We start from the raw sequence: 27,121 nt of genomic DNA on the forward strand, positions 1-27,121 counted from the left end.
ACCTTTCCCCTGATGGTAACTTTCCCCTGATGGTACCCTTCCCCTGACAGAGTCCATCACTTTTTTCTGAGCTCTTCTCTTCTTTGACCATACTTCTGTTGTTGCTCTAATTGCTCTATTATAAGAATCCTTGTTTATATGTCTGCCTTCCCAACCATACCTGGAGATTCTTGAAAAAGCCCTTTTCATCTTTGTTTTTGCAGCACTCAGCCCAGCGGATCATAGAAAAGTCAGAAGCATTTGATGTTTACTTGTTGAACAAATGTTGTCGAAGGACATATAGTCTTCACTTGTCTGTGGAACAGGAAACCATGTAACCATTTTTACTTAAGGAAAATTTTTGGTTGTTTGACATTTGGATAAATATGGAACCCAGGCCATATATAGCATTTTTATGAAAATATACAGCTTTATTTGCTACACCCAACCTTTAACTTCGTGTGCTTTACAAAGGGTAAAGGATATTGGTAACATTTTTATTGTGAACACTAGCAATGACTGTACACTAATAAATATTCAATCTATCCAAATATAAATACATAGTCTCAAAAGGTACAAAATGCAAAATCTATAAAACCCAAATAGAACCAAAACCTTGTATAAGGGAATTCCCTGTGACCACATGGCACCATTTTCATGTGAGAGGAAAAAAAACCAGGCAGGAAGCCCATTTTGCAGGATATGACACTGGGAGGTTAACTATCCTCACATATTGGGTTATGGCCCCAACAAATCTGAGCTTGAATGAGATAATATCATGTAAGGGGAATTTTCTAAACCAGACCATAGAAATCAGTCAATTCCCATGTTTTCCTTCCAGGCTGGATGTTCCAGAAATTATCTCTAATTAAGGGTTCCAAAAGAGAATGTACAAAATGCGTGAAAGTAAATAAGGATGATTTTGGATAAGTTGAATAAAATCATCTTCTGGATGTTAGAGTTTTATCTTGAGGCTCCCAGTTTCACAATAATCATAGTTAAAAGTTATACATCTGAATCTCCAGCCCGTCAAAATGTCACATGATTTAGAGAGAGCCAATTGCATCACCATCCAGTAATTTCTCTAAGAGTTTTACCTGAATACTGTGGGAAAATTAAATCTCTCTTACATCAGGGAATACCCTTGCCCACAAAGTGTTCAAGAAGACTGCAGCCAACTCAAAGTTGGAATGATAATTAAAGGAAGCATTTATATGCTGCAGAAGAATCTTTTAAAGCTGCTTTGAAGCTCACCTATAAATGGCTTCATGCAACATGACTCTCATGGGTTGGGTGAATCAAAGGCTTGATTAACTGAGTAACTCCAAAGTCATTAACTCTGACCAAGGTGAGAATACCGACGAAGAAAAAGAAGATGCTATTCAAGTTGGAGGGCCACACCCCCAACCATAGGTGTCTACGCAGGAGTGACATTACTCGCTGCTGATGCTATGTTGAAGTCTTTACTGGCTTTCTGTCTTTTCCCTCTGCTGTATTTATCTCATCTGCAATTCCTTTCATTCCCAGTAGGAGACAGTGTTGAGTAGGAATAAAGAAACTGCATTGGAGTCAAACAGATGTGAGCTGGAATCCTGGCTCTACATTGCCCTGCTCTGCCACTTCTGGCAGGTGTCCTGGCTTTTTAAAGCCTCAGTTCCATCATTCGTAAAATGGAAATAATACTACTATCTCATGGGGTTGATGTGAACTCAGGGTGAACTGAGATTCTACAGGTAAGCCTTGTAGCTCAGTACATATTCACTTTGCATATTTAAGCGCTCAGCCAACAGTAGGCATCTTTGTGTACCTTGGAAGCACGCAACTCAGTGCCTGACTCAGTTTCCATCCAGATAGTTTGAGCAAGAACAGACCCCTTGTTCTTCTCCTAGAATTGTGGGAGGCTTCAAAGCCTCAACCTTGAAGTTGCAAAACTCTTGAGCTTAAAAAGCTTCAATTTCTCTGCAAGGCCACACTGCCCAACATAATGCTGCCCTCTGCTGATGAGGGTGGAATAGTGCAGAGAGGGGACTGATTCCTGGAGGCCACAAGAACGGAGTCCTCAGTCAGTCAGTGTTCAGAAGTAATCATTCCTCCCAGGATGCCTGCAGAGGCCTTCAGTGCAGAATGGGAGGCATAGTCACCTGCCTGGCTCGGTACTAACGGTGAGCATCAGAGTGGTGACAATGTAAGGCCTTTCTTTGTACCAGTAGGTACCCCACCATCAGATGCCCTCTTCTTGCCCAGGTACCACATACCCAGAGCTCCAACCATGGGCTTAGAATTGTTCATCCCAGTTCATCATGCTCCCTTCAAGGAGAGAGGTGGCAGTGCACTCTACGAGTAAAACCTCAGAAAGCTGCTTCTCAGAATATCCGGCCTCTGGTGTGAGCCGTTGTCCCATCATCCTCCATGGCAGGAAGCTGTGGCTGACAGCATCTCAGTGGCAGAGCTCACTCCTTCTGACCTTAATTAGCTCACCAGTTCTCCTCGAAAAAAAGTCATGCTCCTCATTCCTCTTCCCCTGTATCCTGGGGTTCTGTATTGTCAGGCTAAGTAAAATGTCCTTTGACCATAAACTTTAGATCCATGTTTAAAGTACCAATAAAAATAATAATCGGGGGTCAAACCCCCGTCTCTCCTTTTCGCTAAGAAGAAGTGCAAGAAGTGTTGCCTGAAAGCTGTCAGATAGAGGTTTGTGCACCACAAGAGATAAGAGGCTGAAGGGAGGGTAGAGACATCGCCGCTGGTCTGGCCCCACTCCCAGTTCAGCGGCTGAACCTCCTGCCTGTGGCCCGGTGCCAGCCTCTGTCAGGGTGCTGCCTCCATGGCAGCTCAGGGACTGGGGTGATAGGCCAGCTGTCTCTGGGGAGTCCTGGGCTGGTGGCAGCCATTAATGCTCTATGGAAGGAGGGCCTCCCTCCCCCACGCAGGATCTGCAGCCCATGGCTTGCCATTGAGTTTCTGCTAAAGTCCTGATTCTGCAATTTCAGACAGTTGACTCAAGAGTCTGGAGAAGGGTGGTCGGTCTTCTGGTTTCTAGAGAGGGAAGAAAAGAACTCTTTGAGTTCCTTGTACTTGTATGCCACAGCTAAATCCAAAGCAAGCCAGAATTCAATAGCAATAGCCCCTGCTGATTTTTAAATATGCTTCCATATATATTGTATTTGAGGCCATTATGTCTTGTTGTTGGCAGTAGCTTTTCTGGAATCAGATGGCCTGCTTTTGAATCTCAGCTTTACCACTCATTAGCTATGTGACCTTGAGCAGGTTATTTAACCTCTTTGAACCTCAGTTTGCCATCTGTAAAATGCGGATAATAATAGTATCTGCATCATAAGATTGTTGTGAGAATTGAATAAAATCATGTATAAAAATGCATCATAAAATAAGTGCTATATAACACCAAAAAAAGAAAATATTTAGGTATAAATCTAGGAAATTATACACAGGATCTATATTAGGGAAAATATAAAATTCTAATGAAAGAAATCAGGAAGATCTAAATAAATGGAGAAATATTCTACATTTGTGGATAGAAAGACTCTGTATTGTTAAGATATCAATTATTTCCAACCTGATCTATAGACTCAACACAATCATGATAAAAATCCCAGCAAGTTATTTTGTAGACATTAACGTACTGACTCTAAACTATATATGGAAAGGCAAAAGACTCAGAATAGGCAACACAATACTGAAGAACAAAGTCAGAAAGCTGACACTGCCTATAAAGCTGTTTATAAAGCTATAAAGCTGTATATAAAGCTTGATTACTATAAAGCTACAGTAATCAAGACAGTGTGGTATTGGTGAAAGAACAGACAAATAAATCAATGGAACAGAATAGAGCCCGTAAATAAACCCATATAAGTAAAGTCAGCTGATCTTTGACAAAGGAGCAAAATCAATAGAGAAAGGGTAGTCTTTTCAACAAATGGTGCCGGAACAATTGGACATCTATATGCAAAACAATGACTCTAGACACAGACCTTAAACCCTTCACAAAAATTAAATCAAAATGGATCATAGACCTAAATGTAAAATGCAAACTATAAGACTTCTAGAAGATAACATAGGGGAAAATCTGGGTGACCCTGGGTTTGGCAATGAGTTTTTAGATACAACACTGAAAGCGCAATTCATGAAAGAAAAAATTGATATTGAATTTTGTCAAAACTGAAAACTTCTGCTCTGCAAAGACATTGTTAAGAAAATGAAATGACAAGCCATAGGCTGGGAGAAAATATTTTCAAAACACATAAGTGATAAAGGACTTATATCCAAAATGTACAAGACCTCTTAAAACTCAACAGCAAGAAAACAAATAAACCAATTAAATAAACCTAATTAAGGCCAAAGATCTGATCAGACACCTGATTAAAGAAGATATACAAATGGCAAATAAGCAGGAGAAAAGGTGCTCAACATCATATGTCTTTAGGGAGTTGCAAATTAAAATTAAAACAGCAATGAGATACCACTACACGCCTGTTAGAATGGCTAAAATCTGAAACACTGACACCACCAAATGCTGGTGAGGATGCAGAGCAACAGGAACTCTCATTGCTGATGGGAATACAAAATGGTACAGCCGCTTCAGAAGACAATCTCGCAGCTTCTTACAAAGCTAAACACAGTGTTACCATCTGATCCAGCAATCACACTTAAGTATTTACCCAATTGAGCAGAAAATTTACATCCATACAAAAACCTGCACACAAATGTTTATAGCAGCTTTATTCATAATTGCCAAAAACTGGAAGCAACCAAGATGTCCTTCAGTAGGTGAATGAATAAACAAACTGTGGTATATCCATACAATGGAATATTATTCAGTGATAAAAAGAAATGGGATATCAAGCCATGAAAAGACATGGAGGGATCCTAAATGCATAGTGCTAAGTGAAAGGAGCTAATCTGAAAAGGCTGCTCACTGTATGATTCCAGCAATATGACACTCTGGAAAGGGCAAAACTTGGACCATAAAAAGATCAAGTTTCCAGGGGTTTGGAGAGAAGGAGGAAAGGATAATTAGGTGAAGCATGGTGGATTTTAGGGCAGTGAAACTCTTCTGTATGATACAATAATGGTAGATACATGATATCATACGTTTGTTAAGACTCATAGAACTATACAACTCAGGAAGTGAACCTTAATGTAAACTATAGACATGAGTTAATAACAATGTATCCATAGTGGTTGACAATTGGAGTAAATATCTCACACTAATGCAAAATGTTATTAGTAGGGGAGGAGGGTATATTGGAACTCTGTACCATGTGCTCAATTTTTCTGTAAATCTAAAATTTGTAAACAATAAAGTCTATTATTTCAAAAAACAAAAAAAGTTAAAAAAGAAAAATGTGCTAAATAAATGTCAGCTATCATTATTATTACTATTGGATTTAATTCTTGCGAAGAGGATTGGATTTGTTTTGTGCTTTTACATCTTTATTGTTTGTTTTTCTGTGTCTGATTATAAAAGATCTATGAACTTACAGATCAAGCATTATTTAATTCCCTTACCAGTAAGAGAAAAGAGGTTCAGAAAATTGTGCAAGGTCAATGACTAAAATGGCAAAGTTGAGACAAAACCCAAGCATCCTGTATTTTTTCAATTCCACCATGTTACCCCTCAATGATCTGAATTTGTATTGTTATTTCAGGAACTTTTGACTTTCGTTGAAATTTACAATGTTCTGACTCACCAAAGGACATCTAAGACCTGTGCTGTTGTGACTCAAGGCACAGCCTGTAATCCAAACATGGGATAACTGAGACGTCTGGGGTGGGGGTACAGACTCATTGGCTCCCCATTCTGAATTGTTGCATGAATAAAATGAACTTTAATTAAATCATTTTCGTATTTTCACAGTCTAAGTGAACTTTATGAACGTTTAATGGTTTTTTGATGATACAGATTTTTTTCCTCAGAAAATGAACATCTTGACACATAGATAGATAAAACACACCCCCTCTTCCTCTCTGACAGTATGCTTATGGTTTTTGACATTATGTAGCAAATCAAATAATATTTAAGGTCACTGCCAGCTCTTTTCAGGATGGGGGACCTCTCTAGTTAATAGATGCTCAAAGTCACCTTCCTGCTTATCTATTTTAGTCATCCCTGCTGTCTCATCCTCTAAGAGAGTTCCTTTCTCTAGGAAAGAGGGCAGACCCTGAAGTCATAGATTATAACTCGGGGAAACCACTTCCTATACTGACCTCTTTCCAGCAATGATTCATGATTTGGTAGATATGTGAGGAGGCTAATCGGGGTTTGTATAACCGAAATCCGGTAGTGATGTCTTCCACCACCTCTGAGTTGCTTCTGTTTTCATATGGGATTTTGCCTTCGCTGAAGACTTCCCACATCAGCACACCTACAAGAAATGGTGAGTACAGCACAGCTTATGATAAAGTTCAAAAATAGCAAATAAACAAACTTATGTCTAGAAATCACAGATTCCTTGGCATTAGGATTCAAGTCCCTACCCCCAGGAAGTACAATATCAGGACACCTGTGGCTTGTTACGCTTGTCCTATTTCTAAAGAAGTGAGATTTCCCAACCTTCCCAGTGGTGAAGAACTTTCAGGCTCAGCCCTTTGTTATACCTAACTCAAATGTTACTACGAAAAGTTGCACAGGACGTGAACTCTAATGTCTACACATGATGTAAATGAATGGAGTGGATGAGGTGGGCTGTAATAGGGACTAGTGAGGACTATGGAAAACTGGAGGTCAAAAGTTCTGTCTTGAGGGGACAGCTGTGATTTGGCTCCAGCCAATGTATGGCACATGGGAATGAGGGCTCAGGATTGCCACATTTTCTGATTTTTAGAAAGAAGTCATAAATTGAGAGTTTTAAAATATAAACTCAATTTGATTTTTAAAAATACTATTTAGACCAAGCAAACACGTCTTCAGGTTGTCCATTTTTGACCTCTGATTTAATCTCTTCCTCTTCCGCCCTCATAGAAATGTCACACCCGGCTTTGTTGTGTGCTGATATATTAATAGATGTCAGAGTGGGAACAGAGCTTGCAGATCACCTAACCTAGCGGTTTTCAAAGCATATTTCAGAGAACCTTAGGGCAGAGATTCCAAAAGGATGAGCCCTACACATCTGAGTAAAAATCACCTCAGAAGTTTGTTCAAATGGCAGATCCTAGGCTCCAGCCCCGACCTCGGGATCAGAATTTCTGCTCAAACCTGGTTTGAAAACAATTGCCTTAATACAAACCTTGTAATGCATTGATGAGAAACTGAGTGAGGCCAAAAGAGGTTACTTCACTTGCTTAAAGTAGCTCAGCTAATTAGGGCAAAAACCTTAAAATGCATGACCAAGTCCAGTGGCCTTGAGGCAGGCGCCGATCTCTCGGACCATCGGACTTTCTATTTCTCCGGTTGCCACCCCAAATTTCTCACCCTTTCTTCATGGAACCCTTTCTACTATGCTTCCATCAGTCATTCTTATCTCTGGATTCTTCAAATGATACATCCTAGGCAGGGGCAGACTTTAGCCCAACCCTCTAATTGTAGGATGCTGCGGAAAATTCCCAGGTTGACAACCTGTGGCAGAATAAACCACATTCAGAGTCAGCAGGTGAATGTGCCAGAGTGGCCACGGCTGCAAACGTCTCTTTATGGGACCCGGGCTGGGTTCCACGTGCCCAGCTGCATCACCTGCAGGGCTGCACATCAGCCCTACCCTTCCTGGTCATGCGCACTGGGGAAAGGAGAAGCTTCGGAGAACGCTTCAGTGCACTTAGATTTCTTCCAAGTTCACTCCGTAACTTAAATTTGGCTAACAAAGTCATGGGTGGGCCTGTAGAACAGGGGAGCTATTTCAAGGAACAGTTCAGAAGCACTCATGATTAGCAAACCACTTGGTTATTGGAAATGGATATTCTAAAATGCTGGAGAAGACTTTAAAATCAGTCCTGCTCCTAAGAGACTTAGCTTCTCCCTGGTTTCTACTACTAGTCAATATACTTGGCAAATCTTCCTTCAGATAGAATGGCCAAACCAAACTCCAACCCATTCCTGTCCAAAGCATCATCCTTCTTGTAACCCAAATCAAAGAGGGAGGTAGTGCACACAAACTATGGCTCAGGATGACATGACAAATCCAGCAAGAATATTTAGTACTAGCTGCCACACCAGCATCATTCTGTCTTTCATTTGTGCCCATTTTCATTTCTATTTAGAATTAGAAATTCTAATTCCTTATCATGGCCTGTGGACTTCACTGCCTACTGTTCTCCCACTAAATCAGTCTCCTTCTTTTTCTTTGGACACACCAAGCTTTGAACTTGCAGGTTCCTCTGTCAGGGACACTGTTCCTTGGATCTTTGAATGGGGACAGGTCCTTCTCCGGCTAAACACAGATCCAGGCCCAATGGGAGCCACAAGGCAGGATTCTCTTGTATGGAGTCCACGGTTGCTTTTGGGTGCAATTGGCAAAGGGGAAAAAGGTCATTCATCATTCAGGTCTCTGCTCAAGAGTCACTTCCTCAGAGAGACCTTCCCAGATCATGCTGTTTAAAATAGACCCACCTTCCATCCTAGTCACTCTGTATCCCATTACTATTTTGTTATATTCATAGCACTTACTTATCACCACTTGACGTTATCATATACACATATCAGTTAGGTTGTTTGCATGACTGTTGTCTGTCTCTCCTCCTCCCTAAAATTTAGCTCCAAGAGAATAGGAGTCTTTTCTATCCTATGCACCACTGCGTTATAAGCACCTAGATTAGCCACTGGCATGTAGTAGATGCTCAATAAATTGTTGTTGAATGAATGAGAAAAACATTTATTGAGGGTTAAGTGTGGGAATATCATATTGGAAAAAACGTGGTCTCTTTCCTCAAGGAACTCATATTCCAATCTCCTGACTCCTCTAACTTTCGATCTCACAGCAGCTGTCACCATAATCCTCTTTCCACTTTTATTTTTACCCCCTATTTCAAAGATCTCCAGGAACAAATACAACAATGAGTCCCCTTCACACTTTTCAGGGCTGCTCTTACACACAGGGTCTCAGTGTCATGCCCTTATCATCCAGTGTTCAGGGCAAGTAGGGTTGCCTGAATCCAACAAATAAAAAGGCGGGCCCACAGTCCCAGATCACGTGGGTGTGGTGCCAGAATGACACTCACCAAATGACCACACATCCGACTTGCTGCTATAGCGATTGAAAGAGAAGACTTCCGGGGATGCCCACTTCACCGGGAATTTGGTGCCTGTGGAACAGGTGTATTGATCATCAAGGACGAACCTGGGGAGAGAGCGGGGGGAGAACATCAGCATGTTCTGGAGGCCTGAGTCCCATTCCTGACACTTTGCTGGCACCACATTCCCCTATTACCTTGTCATCCCAAAGTCGGACACCTTGATGACTTGGTTTTCTCCCACTAAACAATTCCGGGCAGCCTGGAGAGGAGACAGGCGAACAACAGGGAAAAGATAACTGTGGGCGGAGAATCAGAAATTAAGGAGTCTCCTATAATCACGTGCTTTGCTTTTCAATGTGCTTCGTGCAAGGGCATGGGGAGCTTTACAGCTGCTATTTAAGCTGCACTAGCACCTGTTGGAAGCCAGAGAGCTGAATGTGTAAGATCCTTTATCAGGATGAGTGAGTTTGGTCTCTTATCTTCATTCCTGGGACCCTAATTAGAAGAGAAATTCATGGTGTTGTCTAACCAACGACATGCTCGAAAGCATCCTGATGTGATAGGATATGTTAACTTTAGAGATGATGTGAAGAAGCTGTCGCCCATTTGACTAAAACAAGAATGTTTTGAGATTGCTAATCCTCTTAAAACTATTCTTTGATTGGGCCAGCCAGGTGGCTCAGCAGTTAAGTGTGCACATTCTGCTTCTCGGCGGGCCGGGGTTCGCCAGTTCAGATCCTGGGTGCGGACATGGCACTGCTTGGCAAGCCATGCTGTGGTAGGTGTCCCACATATAAAGTAGAGGAAGATGGGCACGGATGTTAGCTCAGGGCCAGTCTTCCTCAGCAAAAAGAGGAGGATTGGCAGCAGATGTTAGCTCAGGGCTAATCTTCCTCAAAAAACAAAACAAACAAACAAACCAAAAAAACACAAACTACTCCTCAATAGCGAGAGTATCTGGTCCCCAGTTAATATCACAGATTGTTGCATCGGAAGAACCCTTGGTAACAAAAGTCTGCAGAGCGTCTCAAATTTTAATGTGCCCACAACCACATGGGGGACATTTAAAAATGAATATTTCTGCGCCCCAACCCCCAGAGATTCTAGGATGGTTTTAGGACCATCCCAATGTGAATCTGGTAGATCCCTGGATAACACTTTGAGAAAAATTGTCCATTTCCCTCATTTTACCAGGAGGAAACTGAGGCACAAAGAGGTTAAGAAGGAGAGGCTGTTAGCTTCATTTTGGAAGAATGTACACCGAAACTCAGAAAGTGAAAGTTAGAGGCAGGGCTGAGGTTAGAGCCGAGATCTGAGTCCTCATGAAGCACTTTCCCACTAGGACATCCCGGAGTGGGTGGAGGAAGGAAGACATTGAGACGGGAAGGGCGACGGTCTGGGACTTATTATTATTGATTAATGCATTCCTAGCCTTGGTAGCTCTACATTTCAGTGGGTCATGCCCCTTCATCCTGGACCTGTCGCTGTTTGCCCCTCTCCCTCTTACCAGGTCTCTGTGGATGACGCACACCTTTTCCAGGTAGGCCATGCCCTCACACACGTCAAGGCACATGCCCAGCAGGGTCTCTGCAGCAAAGAGCCCCCGCTGGTTGCGCAGGTAATCCGACAGGCAGCCGTGTTCCATGAACTCAAACACCAGGCAGATGGGGGCCTGCTCCAGGCACACCCCATAGAGCTGGACCAGTTTGGGGTGAGAGAGTTTCCTGGAGGAAAAAGGCAAGGGGTGAGGTGGCCTAAACTCAGCCTCCCAAAAATGCACCCCCTGCCCAAAACAAAAACGTGCCATTTGAGCCTAGACCTAAAGTATGGCAGGGAGTCACTTGCTGTGTATGAGGACAGATGGAGGCCAGTGTGGCTGGCATGTCTTGGACCTGAGGAGAAATGGGCAGGAGATGAGTTTGGGGAGTGGGCAGGGCCAGACCATGGTGAGTCTTACAGACCATGGTGAGGAGTTTGATTTTATTCTCCATGCCATAGGAAACCGACACTGGATTTGAGCAGGCACAACGTGGCATCAGAGCGGTATTTAAAGAACACAGCACAGAACATCCTCCCCAAGGCATCTTCACGCATCCTTGTTTTGACCACTCACATCATGACTTCAGCCTCCTCTATGAAATCCTCCTCTGACATAGCCCCTTCCTGAATGGTTTTGATGGCAACCTTGTCCTTGTTGAGCCAGTAGCCGAGGTGCACCAGCCCAAACTGCCCGCTGCCAATCTCCTGCACAAAAGTGAGCTCCGAGGGATCGATCACCCATTTGCCTGGAAGAGAGAGAGGGATTTGCACGGTTGCTAAGCAGTAGATATGAGGTAGAGGGCAGCCAGGAGACTGTGTGGCCTTATGTAGAATGTTAGCCTATTGCTACTATCACCCAAAGATGGCAAATGGTATAAGCCCAAGACTTAGAACTGCCATAGATAGATACAATTATTCTTTTTGTCCAAATAATAACATAGGATATGCATTTAAAACGGTGAAAAATGTATGTGGCAGAGATTACGTGGAAAGAGGAAGTAGGATGGCATTACTCAAGATATTATAGAAAGTAAATGAAAGGGTTCCTGTAAGGTCTCAACCATTTTCTACACCCGATTGAAAAATTTTTATTGTCATTTGCCATATGGAGCAAATTTCATTTGAGCTGGTCATTCATTCATTCGTTTATCCATCAAGAGCATCCACTAGGTACGCAGCACTCTCCTAAGCCTCAGCAGGGGTTGGGGGTGAGGAGGTGGATTCCAGAGGACTGGTGCAGTGGTACAAAGCAGCACTGTGCCTGGCACATGGTGGGCTCTCAGTAAATGTTCAGTAAACAAATAAGAGGATCTGAGTCTCAGTTTCCGTGCTGACAGAATGAGTGGATTCACAATGATCACTGAGATCCCATCCAGCGTGGCCACGTTAGGCTCCTACACATATTAGAATAACTTTATCTTCATAAGGAGGCTGAAGAGGCACTTTCTTTTCCTGACACTGGGTCTGGTACCATAAACAGCTAGATTTCTACCTCTTTGAGGCAGAGACTCAACAGAAAACAGTGCTGAGTACCTATTCTGTGCCAGATATGGTGCTGATTGGGGATGGAGAGCCCACGACAGTGTTTCTCAAAGTACTACTACCCTCTCACCACCTGTGTCAAAATCATCTAGGGTGCTTGTTTAAAATGCAGACTCCAGGACCCCACTATCAGGTTTTGTGTTTTGGTATGTGTTGGGGAGGGTCCGAAAGTCAACATATTTTTTGCTTTTACGAGGAAGATTGGTCCTGAGCTAACATCTGTTGCCAAACCTCCTGTTGCTTGAGGAAGATTGTCAATGAGCATAAATCTGTGCCAATCTTCTTTTATTTTATGTGGGATGCCACGACAGTGTGGCTTGACAAGTGGTGCTAGGTCCACGCCCAGGATCTGAACCTGTGAACTCTGGGCTGCTAAAGCAGAGCGTGTGGACCTAACCACTATGCCACTGGGCTGGCCCCTGCGAGCCAACATTTTTAATAAGCATTCCAGATGGCTTTAATCCACACTAAAGTTTGAGAACCACCAGTCTAGGAGATGTAAATTTATACCAGCCTTCTTAACCAGCACAATTTGGACCAAGGGATGCAAACTCAAATGCCTTCAGGCTCCAGGCAGATAGTCACAAGTAGGTGAAGCAGTTCCTTAAGACAAGAGGAATAGTAAGGACTGTGGCGCTGGAGATGCATGCCCTGTCTAAAGGTATCAAAAAATTTTAACACTGTGCTATGCAGACAAACACTTCTGGATGCTGCCAGCATATAGCCCTTGCAACGAACCCATTCCTAACGAAACAGATAATACAGAAGTTCTAGAAGATAGGTAGGAACACAATTCTAAGGCATTGTTTTCTAATATTTTTTCCTAATAGCACTTATTAGAGTGCTGTGTACAAAGTAGGTGCTCAATAAACGCTTTATTGACGAACTCTTACCTAAAACCAATGGACACTGATCTGGCCTAGATAAATTGTTGAGTCTCTGCTCATATATACACTTGTCTTACTCACACACATCATAAATGTTCATTTGTGCACACCTTCTCCAGATATACAGTGAACCCGATTTTAAGTCTGGGGAAGAGTTAGACTCACGGAAGGTCCATTCAAAATTTGCCCCAGACCTTTAGGGATGTGAGTTTTAGTGCAAATGCACAACCTTCCAGAAGGCTCTGCTCACCATATCGCAGCCCTGCCGTGACTGGGGCTTTCTGCCTCCAGGAGCAAACTGGATACCGGAGTCTCGTGACCAGGCCTGGGTGGATTAAAAAGTGAAAGTCAGTGGTTAGAGCTTTACTGTAGCAACCGTCTAAGTTAAATCAGCGGGGAAAAATATAATCTGATGTAAAAGCTCCTTTTATTCTGGAAAACAAATCCCAAAGCCCCATCATGAATATTACACCCACCCTGAGAAGAGTCATGAACACATGTAGGGAGGGGGTGAAATCTCATGGTTTCAATAGCAGAATTTGCTACTGGAAAATATGTAATATAATCAAAGATCGGCATCCTTTTCTATTTGTTTATTTAGTTATTATTTATGGTCAGCTTGTCTGAGATGAAGAAACCTGGCTGGGTGTTCACCATTTTTCTCCAGGACTCCCTGGGAGGGTCCCCCTCTGACCCGGTCCTTAGCACTCACCTCCTCCATTGTGTTGGTGATAATTGATGAGGAGAGGGATGGAGTCAAACACATACTTTTCAGCCACATAATATCGCTTGGGGTTCTCATTCGTTTCTTTGATGTGATAGTGCTTGATACAGGGGTTGTTCTCACTTAAACAAACGAAACATAAATGCCGTGATTACGAAGAAGCAATATTTAGACACAAAAATGTTGACTGGCATCAGATTCCTATTAGCTTTGATTTTTACCCCCTCACAAGGATGGCTGATGCATTTCAACTTGTGTGTCAGTCTCGACATGTTGGCCCTGGGTACTGTGTTAAGAAGGACTCTGAGGCTGCATGTGGACCCAGTTAGAATCAGTGCTGTGATGGATTGGTGATGTTCCTTCCACAATCACAAAATGGGGCATGGTCATGTATGTGCTGCATGTTTGCCTTCCCTGCTCTAAGGATTTAATTAATTGTCAGCATATGTTAAGGAAGCATCCTGGGCCCCTTCATACCTATTTGACTTTGTGCAGCAAAGAGTTAACACAGCAGCCATGACTGCTTCCGTAGAAAGGACTGCTTGCAAGGGTGGCCCTTGGCTGGCATCTGAGAACTTGGATTTCAGGCGGGCTCTCACCATTCTCTAACTGATAAGGGTGGCCCCTGTGACAAAATTGTTTGTATCAACAATGGGGTTTATGCTCAATGTCTGCTTTTCATCTGAGAGTCTGGACTTTTGCTATCTGCCAGGCAGAGGGTCCCTACGTGCCCAGCCCCCAGTGAAATCCTTGGGCCCTGAGGCTCTCATGAGCTTCCCTGGTGGACACCATTGCACCCCTGTTGTCACAACCTGTTGCTGGAGGAATTTGGCGTGTCCCGTGTGACTCTCCTGGGAGAGGACTCTTGGAAGCTTGCGTTTGGTTTCCTCTGGATTTTGCCTCCTGTGCCTTTGTCCTTTGCTGATTTTGCTCTGCATCCTTTCGAGGCAATAAAGCTTAACCTGAGCACAACTAAACGCTGAGTACTGTGAGCCTTCCTAGTGAATCACCAAACTTACAGGTGGCCTTGGGGACCCCCGACATGGACTTTCTTTCTCATTCCTTCTCCATCGTACCTTATGGAGTTGCAGGTCACTCTCATCACTGTCCCCTGGCCATGGCAGCGGTGAGGCCCCTCTGTGACGTGCACTGTGCTCTTTCCCATCCCTGGACAGCCCCGTTCCTCCTGTCTAAACCCTGCTCCTGCTCTGATTCTTGCTCATGTCCTCTTTGCTCAAACACGTAATCCCTGAGGACAGCTTAATTATTATTTTTCTCTCTTCTCTTAATTCTTACTGGACTTTGGTCATTGCCAAACTGCTTAGTTCTTACTATTTTTCTGATTAGAAGAGAATTTGAGACTTGGAGAGGCTCTTAGACACCCTTTTACAGAAGGAAACAGAGGTCAGGAGTGGGGCAGACCAGCAGTAAGGGTCTTGCAGTTGCCGGCTGGAGCATGAGTGTGGCTTGACTGCTTGAGCTCCATTCCTCAGGGAGGGGCCGTCAACTATTTGAGCCTCAGTCTCCTCCACGTGAAATGAGCACAGTAACTCCTGCTTTCCGGGCCTATTAGGATTGGAAGTGGTCTGTAAAATTCTGGCACACACAGAGTAAGGACTTAATAAGTGGTAGGTAGATTTAGTAACAGAGCCAGAACTAGAACTCATATCTTCTCCTTTCCAGTCGGAAGTATCTTTTCTCTTATTCTATGTATTAAATTATAAACTCATCAAATACAGGTGCAGGTATTTTATTTCTTTAGAACTCTGTACTCAGGGATGCTAATGGGGAAGAGAACCTGGCGTCTGGCCCCAGCTCTGTCACTTTCCTGTTAAATGACTTCAGTTCTGTTCTTAATCTCCCTGGTCTTGGTTTTCTCAGGAGGATCAGGGAAAACGTACCCTTTCTAGTGACCCCTCTATTTCTTGTACTCTCTGACGTTGCTGAGCATGCCCCCTTTCTCATCCACCTCAGGACTGTCTCTCTCTGCTTTGCTGACCTTAGTTAGCACCATACCTTACGATGGCCTTGGTAAAAACAGACACGGTGTATGTTCCTGGAGTCCTGGAGTCTCGTACCATGAAGGCTCCTTCTTTGCCCTGGAATGGTTAGAAAGAATGGAAGGTTAGTGATCCCAGGGAATCAAGCTCACATATCAAGCTCCACTTCCCTGCCTATGAAAAGAGGAAATACTGTAGGCCAGCCTGGCATAAAGCAGACTTCCAGCAATAATGGCTACCATTTAATTTCTCATTCAACAGATATTTCTTGAGCTCCTACCACGGGTCAGCAACTGTTCTAGTGCTGATGTAAGCAGTGAATGAAGATAAATAGACAAGTTCTGCCTTCTTGGAGCTTACAACGTACCAGACTCATTACAGATATTATCCATCCCTAACCACAACACTGCAGTCTAGATGTTATCCTCCTCAACTTACCAATGAGGGTACAGATTGCCAGAGAGCTTAAGTGATTGTCTCACGATCCACAACTAGTAAGTGGCAGACCTGGGATTCGAGCCTTGAATGTGGCATGTGAACAAAGCCCATGCTCATTCTCCTATTCCATGACGCCTCCACTCAACAAATGTCAGAAATCACTTCTCCATTCCCCCAACCGGGAACAACACTTTCTGTCCTGGAAGCTTTGTCAGTTCTTGAATGGGAATATTTTCTTAGGCCCGTTCCAGAGGGCTGACTTTGCTGCAGGGCCAAAGAAGAAAGATCAAGAAGCTCCTGGTTGTACGAGGGAGGTGGGGAGAAGGGAGTGTCCTGAGAATGTACCCTTCACCCCTCTGACAATTTTGTCAGCTCTGGTGAAATGAGCACAAGCAAATGGATACACCAGTTTATTCATTACTGGTGGGAATTTTTAAATCTTAACTCTTTTTTCAGTACTTCGTATCTAACACTCTGTTCCTACCCAGCTGTGAATCTGTGCTTGTGGGTAACATTTGCAAAACCTATTATTATGATACTTAACTTAGATGTAGTGAGGGCCATGAGTGAAGGCCAGAGATAGACACGAGCCTCATGTGGAGGGCATATACTTATAGTATATGGAGAAAGCATATACAAGTTAAAAAACAACATGAGCCCCTCCACCCCCCAAACCCAAAGGTAGGCTGTCTACATATAACAATAAACACACAGAAGGCCATGCTAATCATCTGAATCCTAGCATCTCAGGGTTAGAAAGAACCTTGTAACGGTTATCCAGCCCAAGGTTACCCCAACCTCAGCAATATTAACATTTTTTGGCCCAGTGATTCTTTGTTGTAGGGGCTGTCCTGTGCATTATAGGATGTTTAGCAGCATTCTTGGTCTCTATTTACTGGATACCAGACATTGTCAAGTGCTCCCTGGGGGACAAAATCACCCCTGTTTGAGAACCAGTGATTTGGTCAAACTCCATAAATCCCTGTGTCCCACACTTTGTTGATTATCACAATCACAGGCACAAAACTAGACAAAACAAAACAACCAACAGCTGACCATGTTCCACCCGATACCTACACACTCAGAATCCCCAGGATCGGGAGTCTGGTGCCTGAACTTTTTAAAAACTTGCCATGCGATTCTTCTATACATCCGGGTTTGGTTCTCACTGACTCGACCACACGAGCAGCTTTTACTTATAACAGTCCTGACAAGTAGTCTCTCGTCTCTCAAAACAATATTAAAAGTTAGAAATCTCATCCTCACACAGAGACATCACCTGCTTCCTCTGACTTAGCCCTAAATCGGCAGGGGTGGGGGACGATTGGCCCTTACGTCATTGTGCATTCTTGTCAAACCCATAGTTTACCACACAAACTTTGTGAAACTCCCCAAACTCTTTGTACCTCCGCTGGGAGTTTCAAGAGTGTGTTTTGAAAATTGAGGGGGGTGGAGGGTGGGAGAATTGCATGAAGGTGGTCAAAAGGTACAGACTCCCAGTCATAGATAAGTTCTGGGGGTATGCAGTACACCATGGCGAGTATAGTTAACAATTCTGTATTGCACCTTTGAAAGTTGCTAAGAGAGTAGATCTTAAAAGTTCTCGTCACAAGAAAAAAGTTTGTAACTATGTGAGGTGATGAATGTTAGGTAAACTCATTGTGTTAATCATCTCACAAGATGTACACATATCAAATCATTATGTGGTACACCTTAGACTTATTCAATGTTATATGGCAATTATATCTCAATAAAACTGGGAAAAAGAAAGAAATTTGACGCTGAGACCTGAATCTTCAGGTCTCTGCTGTTCCCCTGTGGCCTGCCTTTCCCAAGGCCGTGGGCTTGGCCTGCCCTGGCTCAAGGTGGGGGCAAGAATTGAGGAAAATGCAGGAAGCTACTACATCCCATTTTGTAAGATGTCCTGAAACAGGCCTAGCATTCTGTCTCTGTACACACAGAGTTTACTTTAATGACTTTGTATTTCATGAATTTTTGTTAAATTCAAGAAAATGACTTATAGATCTTTCTGGAATAATAGTGCGATCTTGTACCCACATGCTCTACAATGCCCTCTGTGCAGAATCTTGGACATGGGGAGGACAGAGGTGATCTAACCAGATGCTTATTTCCCTTTTCTCAGATCTGAATGTAAGCTGTCCATCCAATGAAATATTAAAGACCCTTTATCTTATGTTTACATACCACCCTTTAAAAAAACCTGATTTTCCAAAAATTAGATTTTTCTCCCCCGTTTGGGTTAGTAATTTATTTAATTTCTGAGGTAAAGGTCTGTGTGACATCAAAAATCCAGATTAGTTCATTAGATTTTAAAATAGCTTTTGAGGCATAATTTACATACCACAAAATTTTCCCATTTTAAGTGTACAAAGTTGTGAAACCAACACCGCAATCTAATTTTAGAACATTTCCATCACTCCCAAAAGACACCTATCTCATCTGTACCCCTGCCATGCTAATAGGCTTTCTGTTTCTATAGATTTTTCTATTCTAGACATTTCATATAAGCGAAATTCTACAATATGTAGTCTTTTGTGACTGGTTTCTCTGACATTGCGTAATGTTTTCAAGGTTCATCTAAGTTACAGCATGTGTCAGTACTTCATTCTTTTTTATGGCTCAATACTATTCCATTGTACAGATATATCACGTTTGTTTACCCATTCATCAGTGGATGGATGTTTGGGTGTTTCCACCTTTTGGCTGCTGTGAACAGAGAATTGGTGTCTGGATTCTTTTGCTAAACATCATGTTTGTGATATTCATCCATGTACTACATGTAGCATAACTTATTTTCAAAGTTTTTCCCCTTTTACCAAATATTGAAGCTTTTGCCCCTGCCTTGTTGAAATGCGATGGGTTAAACTCCAGGCATGGACAAACAAAACTTCAGCAGAAGCAGACTTTATCCACATAGGTAACTTACTCTAAAGGGTAAGAAACATAGACCAAAAAGACCAGAAATTTATCAACTGTGAACAGGGGAGTGTAAATATCCCTTCTATTTAATTAAGAATGTTTTGTTTGCACTCCCACCAGCAGCGTAGGGGAGTTCCCTTATCTCCACATCCTTTCCAACACTTGTGATTTCTTGTCTTTTTAATAACATGGAGATTTCTTGGAAAATTAAAAATAGAAATACCATATGATCCTGCTATTCCAATTCTGGGTATTTATCCAAAGAACATGAAAGCACTAATTTGAAAAGATATATACACCCCTATGTTCATAGCAGCATTATTCACAATAGCCAAGACTTGGAAGCAACTCAAATGCTCATCAATGCATGAATGGATAAAGAAGATGTGGGGTATATATATACAATGGAATACTACTCAGCCATAAAAAAGAGAAAGTCATGCCATTTGCAACAACATGGATGGACCTTGAGGGTATTATGCTAAGTGAAATAAGTCAGACAGAGAAAGACAAATACCATATGATTTCACTTATCTGTGGAAGACAAACAGACACCTGGATAAGGAGAACAGATTGTTGGTTAACAGAGGGGAAGTGGCTGGGGGAAGGTCAAAAGGGGTAAAGGGGCACATATGTATGATGACGGATAAAAGCTAGCCTATTGGTCGTGAACACGATGCAGTCTATACAGAAGCTGAAATACAATAACGTAGACCTGAAATTTACACAATGTTATAAACCAATGTGACTTCAAAAAATTGATTTTTAAAATATTGTTGTTGTTATTCTTTCAAAGAAGCCATTATTTTCTCTTTTGAAAAATATTTGTAATCAGAGCAAAGCCCAACTGTTAACAAGAATAACTATCAATAGACATCAGAAAAGAGAGCAGTCCTGTTTGCAGTCAACTCTGCCGATCGTGGGAGGCGCAGAGCTCCTCCTCCATTGCAGTGGCTCTAGGTGCCATTCAGCGATGGGGACAGGAAACTCTGGTTTGGGGCTGAGGCAGCCTACAGTTCTGAGGAAAATGAGGCATCCAGCATGCACCTTACCACCCACTTCCTGCAAAGGGCTCACAGGAAGTCACAGCCACCAAGAGCATTGGAGCCTAAAGGGTCTTTGCTCATATCACAACCCAGCAAGGGGGTACTGACCTGTGCAATGCAGCCAGAGGGGGCCCTTGCTCCCTTGGGACATATTCAAAGTCTCAGTCTACCTTTTGCTACTCTATCTAGAAAAATAAAGAAGCAACTAGAGGGGTCGCTGGGTGGTGTACTGGTTAAATTCGTGCATTCTGCTTCTGCTGCCTGGGGTTTGTGGCTTCAGATCCCAGGCATGGACCTACATACTACTCATCAAGCCACTCTGTGGTGGTGTCCCACATACAAAATAGAGGAAAATTGGCACAGATAATTAGCTCAGGGCCAATCTTCCTCAAGCAAAAAGAGGAGGATTGCCTACACGTGTTAGCTCAGGGCCAATCTTCCTCACCAAACAAAAAAGAAGAAGAAGAAGCAACAATAGAAAAAAATCATGCCAAGGAGGTGAAATATATGGATGGGAGAATAGAACTTAACTCATAGGTTCCCTTATTTACTGTGTGTGTGCATGTGTATATGTGTGAAGAAACACCCCAGGTCTGGTCCAGACTATGCCGCTGATTCATGCTCTGAACTTGGCTCTAGTTTACTCCCCTGTAACACAAAGGGATGGATCATATGTTCTTTAAAGAGAATTCTAACTCTAACCGTCTATAATTCTGTGAATTCCAGATGTTTCCTGGTTAAATGTATGAGCTTCAGTTTCCTCACCTGTGAAACGATGTTTGTAAGGTTGTCAGGAGAATTAAAGTGCATAAAACAGTTCCTGGAATATGATACCAGAACAAGGGCTATTAGAGCTATTGTCAGCTATTATTATCACACACTATGGTATACCATCTGCTGAGGTATGGATCACGTTACTTCATCTGCCTTCATCTGAGGTATGTTGACCATGTTAGGAGTATATGTCTTTCTTTCTGTCCACATGATTTGAAGGTCATCTTACAGAAGACAATCTCAAAGTAGTTGAGTTAACAGTAGTTGCAATAACAGGAGTTATTGCAAAAAAGACTGACCGGTAATTCATAACCTTGTCACACTGCATCATGCTTTAAGTGTCTCTGACGCATAGTCACTCTTCACTCTGGATGTTGTTCTTTTCTTCTCTTGAAACAAACCCATTATTAAGTCAATATTGCATCTGTAACTAATGGCGTCTTAGAATCATGGAAATATGATAAACCAATGTCTCCAATCAGGTTCCTACTTGAAATTCAGGTCACTCAGTGTATGCAACGCTGTAAGATATGGAGTACCTGCTTGCAAGGAATTTACCCTCTACCTAAACGGGTTAAGATAGAAGATAAACTGCTGAGGTCCAAGGCAGAGTGAGAACAGTGCTATTGAAAATGTAATGACATTGCACCATAAGTGCTCAAAGGTGGGGAAAAACACATTCCATGGCTAGGGAGAGGGAAAGCATGAGAGCCTTCCTGGAGGAGGTGTTACATGAAGAATCAGTAGGATGTAGTAGGAGATGCTTTTCCAACGTTCTCAAACTTGGGTAAGCCCCAGAATCACCTGGGTGCTATCTCCAGAGGTTCTGACTGGTGAGGGCTGGAGTCCTGGAATTTGCATTTTTAAAAAGCTCCCCCAATGATGTTCATGACCAGCCAGGTTCTGTTTGAGGTTAGCTCTTAGTTTAAATACACTTATTAAGCATTTGATGTATTCTTTCATTTAACAAATATTTATTGAGCAACTGCTTTGTCACAGATGCAGTTCTGGCTCCCCAGGTAACAAGATAAAGGGTTTATATTCTAGTGGAGAACTATGTAGGGGCAGACTATTGGGAGCTTTAGCTAATAAAAATGAAAGAATCCATTTTTCACTAATAAAAATGAATCAATCCTTCTCTTAAGGGTCCTATATTTGTTAGATAAGGAGACAATAAATACACCCGTGAAACAATTGGGCTATTGTTTTAAACAGCACACACTACAGGGACCCACTGAAGTTTCCCCTTTTAGTACCTAACGAGGCAAAGAGGACTTGGGAAAGTAGTGCAGAATATTAGTAAGGAGGAATGTTTCATCTGCGCCAGCAAGCAAAATGTCTTCAAGTGTCTCTCCGAAGGACTACTGTAAATTGGGAGTCACCTTTAGCTAGTCATTACTGTGGGCTGTTTTGAGTGTTCCACAGGCAACACTTTATGAATCAATGTGTGATTGAAAATAACAGAACTGCGCTTGTTTCAACTCATTATAATTCAGGTTTTTAATTAATTTCACACTCCTCAATTAGTTCTTATTAGTCAAGCTTTACTATGTCATCCAATGACATAGGTTGGGGGAACCAGGTGCCAAGCTGGCTGCATATGCATCACAAGTTTGACTTGAAAAATACAGATTCCCAGGAACTAACCCTAGAAAGTCTGATTCTGTAGGTCTGGGGTGGGGCCTGGGAATCTGTGTTTTTGAAAGTTTCCTACTGATTCTAATGTGCGGTTTATTGGGAACTGCAAGAAATGATTAAGCGCTGAGTTGATGGGGAACCAAGGAAAAACCAGAGTCCGGTAATGACTCAGCTCCACTCTTCTTTCTCCATGAAATCTTTCTAACTCCTCTAGAGTCTTCTCTGAGCTCCAAAACCACCGAAAGACTGCCTCATATCCTCTAGCCTGTTCTTCAGAGTTTGTCTTGTTTCCCAACAGATTCTAAAGCTCATCAAGGTCAAAGATCCTTTTTTTTTTTCTGAGGAAGATTCGCCCTGAGGTAACATCTGTGCCAATCTTCCTCTATTTTGTACCTGGGTCACCACCACAGCAGGACTGCTGAGGAGTGGTGTAGGCCTGCGCCTGGGAACTGAACCTGGGCCCCTAAAACGGAGTGCACTGAACTTAACCCCTAGGCCATGGGGCCAGCCCCAAAGATCCTGTCTTAAGCACCCCTAAGTGCTTGGTCCCATGCTCAGCAAAATGGTAAGTAAGGTATGTGGGTTTATACTGAGAAATTCTAATGAAGGAAATGGTGTAGATGTACCATAATTGAAATGGGTGCTAATTGAGACGGCCAACATAATATACACTGCCTGTTACACATCCCTCGCTGGGAAATGCACAAAGTCTATTGAGGAATCTATAAACAACTGAATTTGCTCTCTTTGATGAGAACAAGCTGCCCGAGGGCAGAGCATCTCACCTTGTCCTTTTTGCTAGCTGCCTGCTAATCAGTAACTTACCCAAAGGAGAAAAACAAAGTTCACTGCTCCCAAATGTGACTGTGGGTTTTCCTTCTCCCCTCTGCTTATCCTCTTACGGAAATTATATTTTTGTCTTTGATAGAATGAATCAATCTATTACCAGCTTCCTTTACACGAAAGTAAATAGCAGGTTAATAATTAACTCCATGCCTTTTAAATTATTCTTTAACAATATTTATCATCCCTCCACCTTCCCATCATAGCCTTTCTTTCCCTTCCTGACATCTTTCCAGGTCCCCTTCTCTAAGGCTCACTCCTAACCACTATCCAAAAGAATGGATGGTTTGGGTGACCAACTGTCCCAGTTTGCCCAGGACCAAGGTGGGGAGGTGCCTTTTGGGACACAGGACTCTCACTTTTAAAACCAAGACAGTCCCAGGCAAACCAGGATGACTTGGTCACTCCAGCTTCATTCCGTGAAGGAGAGATTTGCAGTTTCATTTAAGATTCTTAAAGATAAGAAATACCTTCAAACTGTAACTAGAAAATGGCATATGGGGAAACGGCAGGAATACGGTTGGCATTTTGGCACAGGGAGACTCAGGCTTCTATCAACTCATGCCTGTGGGTTACTGGTCTCACAGGTAGGGTCAGTGCCGGGCATTGGTCATTAACATCGTCTGAATATTAAACTCCCCTGGAGAGATTTTTCTCTACATTACTAACGCCTGGAAACTACAAACTAGAGATTCTGATTTAATTAATCTGGGTGAAGCCAGGTATTGGAATTTTTTAAAATGTTTCCCAGGTGATTCAAATATGCAGCCAGGCCTAAGAACCACTGCTCTAGACATATGTGCTGATAAATAATTGATTGCTCTGTGGAAGGCTTTCTCTTGATACTTCCATGCATTTGGTTTCTCTGCCAGAGCCATAAGTGTAATTTTCAACGCTACTCAAAGTGTGGTGTGTGGATGGGCGCCAGTCAGCAAATCATTACTGATCTACCAACAGACAAAAGGAGAAATTGAGAGTAAGCATTTAGAAACCTTTTATGGCAATAAGAGTCAAGTTATGTTTAATGAATCTAATAATAATAATAATAATAATAATAAATTGGACTTGCATTTTTTATGTCTTTGCTTCTCTTTTAGTTTTTCCTACTAATTCATTTTTATTGTATTTTGCAAAATGTAAATCCCTGACAAATTGGAAATTAAAAACAAACCACAAAAAGTGATCCATCATCACAGATATTTTGAGAGGCACTGCCCTAGGATAACAAATGATCTTCCAGTCCAGGAAGAGAGGGTTCATCGTGGGCACCAATCAATAGGTGGCAGCTGCCTGAAACACTGTGTTGAAAAGAACCCCAAGGCCATCAATTATGATGAACGGTGTCAGCCGTAAGACCAGAAGCAGAGGGTGGCAATGTGACTACTGGGTAATTGTCATCCCTGATTGAGTCCGATGCTCATCTTGTACGCATTGAGAAACTGAGGCCCAGAGGAAGAAGAGATGTCCCCAAAGTCACACACTGAGTTGGTGACAGATCAGGAACCAGGACCCAGTACTTTGCCCACCACACCATGCTTTCTCTCTTCTCATCCCCCTCTCCCTTAATTCCTGATGTCCCTGGGTAAGATCAGTCCTGCTCCTCACGCTGCATGGATCTTGAGAACTGTTGCTTGAAAAGTAAGTTAAAACAAGTGCTGTACTTCCCCTGCACCCACAGCATAACCAGGCAGAATCTGAGTCACAGCCCCGCCTGACCTTGCCAGAGAAATAGGCAGAGAAGACTGGCCCTGATGGATCCCCGGGGTCAGCCATCACAGCTGGAAAGAATACCGCGCCTGTGGTGACGATTGCATGTCAACACCAAGGCCTTTGACCCTCCCTGGGCTTGTGCTGTTGTATGTGAGTCCTGTAAATCACAAAATATTTTTACACGACACAAAAACCACCGTTAACCCAATATATCAACTCATCGCATTGGCATATACCACAGCATGGCTGAAAGAAAGAGCACAATTCGTTTTATTTTAAAAGTCAAAAGGCAGGTTAGAGAGACTTACTGTGTCCAAAAGAAGTTTTTCAGCTTTGTCTCGGCTGATACTCTTATTGTACCACCTGAAAGCAAGAAAAAGTTGTATGTCAATGACATTTTAAAACTTTTTAATATTTTATTATTTTTTTATAAAAAAAGAAAATTTAAGAATTTCTTTTAATGAGAAAATCTGAGATCCAACGTGGTGAAGAAACTTGCCCATGGTCATATTTTATTATTATTTATTATTTTATTATTCACCTATAAAAGATAACTAATGCCAGAAAATTGTTTGGTCATTTTCTGTTTCTACCAGTGCTTTCAAACTCAAAAATGAAGGCAGGAACCATTTCCAGGTAATAAAATGTTTAATTGGAACGGCATAAATGAATCAGAATTGATAAAATATTGATAATTGTCAAAGCTAACTTCTGGATAAGTGGAGGTTCATTTATTTTCTTCTCTCTACTTTTGCGCATGTTGGAAATCTTCCGCAATAAAATTCTAGGAAACATTTATCTTCTGCTCCATTTCATAAGTCAGTGGGTGGTTTTAAGTAGAATGATGTTAGGGCAGCTATAAAAACGTCGTACAAATTTGAATATATAGAAAATATCCTTCAAAAACAATTGCAATATTTTCCTCTTTGACTGGTTTTCAAGATCTTCTGCAAAGCAGTTACATTATTTTTATAATTTTGGTGTCTGGTGAAAAAAAACAACTAAAAAGTGGTAAAGAAGAACATGAGTGATTTTTAGAGATGAAGTGTTTGGATGTTATTGTTAACATCGGAGTCACAGCCTACCTCCCTGGCCACTTAGTACGTAAGAGGAGATAGAACCAACCTCAGCTAACAATCAGTTTTGGAAACTAATAAACCCAGGAGGAGAGAAGTTCTGGGTGGGGAATGAATAGCGCTTATGCAACTTGTTTGGCTAGGTGAGAGTGGCCATGAATAAGGGAATTAGTGGATCCATCTGAACTTTTGAATATCATACAATTGAATGGTACTTTACACCTCAATGGGCTCTTAGAGCTTATCTAGTTGAGGGCTGGCAAATATGCTCTATTTCATGTGCAAACTCTGATCAATTAATAGTGCTTGCCTAGAGCTGTGTGTCTGGGCTCAGCGGGTGTGTCCCTATCTAAGAGTGATGTGTGCCCTGAGTCCAGGCAGGGGGAGGGAACGTCAGCAAGAGTGCCATAATTTGCTTCCTTCATCTTGTCTGACCCTTCATTTTAAGGAAAAGGGATCTGAGATCCAACCTGGTGAGAAAACTTGCCCAAAGTCATGCCCCTAAACTAAGACAGGAAACCTGAAGCCAATCAATGGCTGTGGGTTTACCAACCCGTGATCACATTTTTGAGTTCTTATTGCAGATATCAGCTGAAACTAGACAATATTAAGTTCAAGGATGAAAAATTATATTGCGTATTTTTTATATACCTAGATAAATACTATCTGGACATTTGTGAGCCATTTTATTTTCTAGCCAAGAGACTATATCTGAAAAATGCAAACAGTGCACAGAAGAAACAGGGCTCACAGACTGTTTTATTTGTGTAGTATAGTGTTTTACTTTAAAAATGACTTAAAA

General features: G+C 42.2%; 1 protein-coding gene across 1 annotated transcript in view; it reads right to left on the reverse strand.

Annotated features, from left to right (window-relative positions):
• Positions 1 to 404: 404 nt before the first annotated feature.
• Positions 405 to 27,121, reverse strand: part of ITK (IL2 inducible T cell kinase) — a 66,024-nt gene continuing 39,307 nt past the window's right edge. The window contains exons 8-17 of the mRNA XM_046666413.1: positions 25,552 to 25,606; positions 15,871 to 15,953; positions 13,843 to 13,976; positions 13,381 to 13,455; positions 11,276 to 11,447; positions 10,670 to 10,886; positions 9,357 to 9,421; positions 9,148 to 9,266; positions 6,205 to 6,362; positions 405 to 3,015 (exon numbers count right to left, since the gene is read on the reverse strand). Coding sequence (XP_046522369.1) covers positions 2,944 to 3,015; positions 6,205 to 6,362; positions 9,148 to 9,266; positions 9,357 to 9,421; positions 10,670 to 10,886; positions 11,276 to 11,447; positions 13,381 to 13,455; positions 13,843 to 13,976; positions 15,871 to 15,953; positions 25,552 to 25,606 — 1,150 coding nt within the window. The 3' untranslated portion in view covers positions 405 to 2,943. The remainder of the gene's footprint in view (positions 3,016 to 6,204; positions 6,363 to 9,147; positions 9,267 to 9,356; positions 9,422 to 10,669; positions 10,887 to 11,275; positions 11,448 to 13,380; positions 13,456 to 13,842; positions 13,977 to 15,870; positions 15,954 to 25,551; positions 25,607 to 27,121) is intronic.

Source organism: Equus quagga, chromosome 7, assembly GCF_021613505.1.
Source record: "Equus quagga isolate Etosha38 chromosome 7, UCLA_HA_Equagga_1.0, whole genome shotgun sequence".
In the NCBI taxonomy this organism is placed as follows: domain Eukaryota; kingdom Metazoa; phylum Chordata; class Mammalia; order Perissodactyla; family Equidae; genus Equus; species Equus quagga.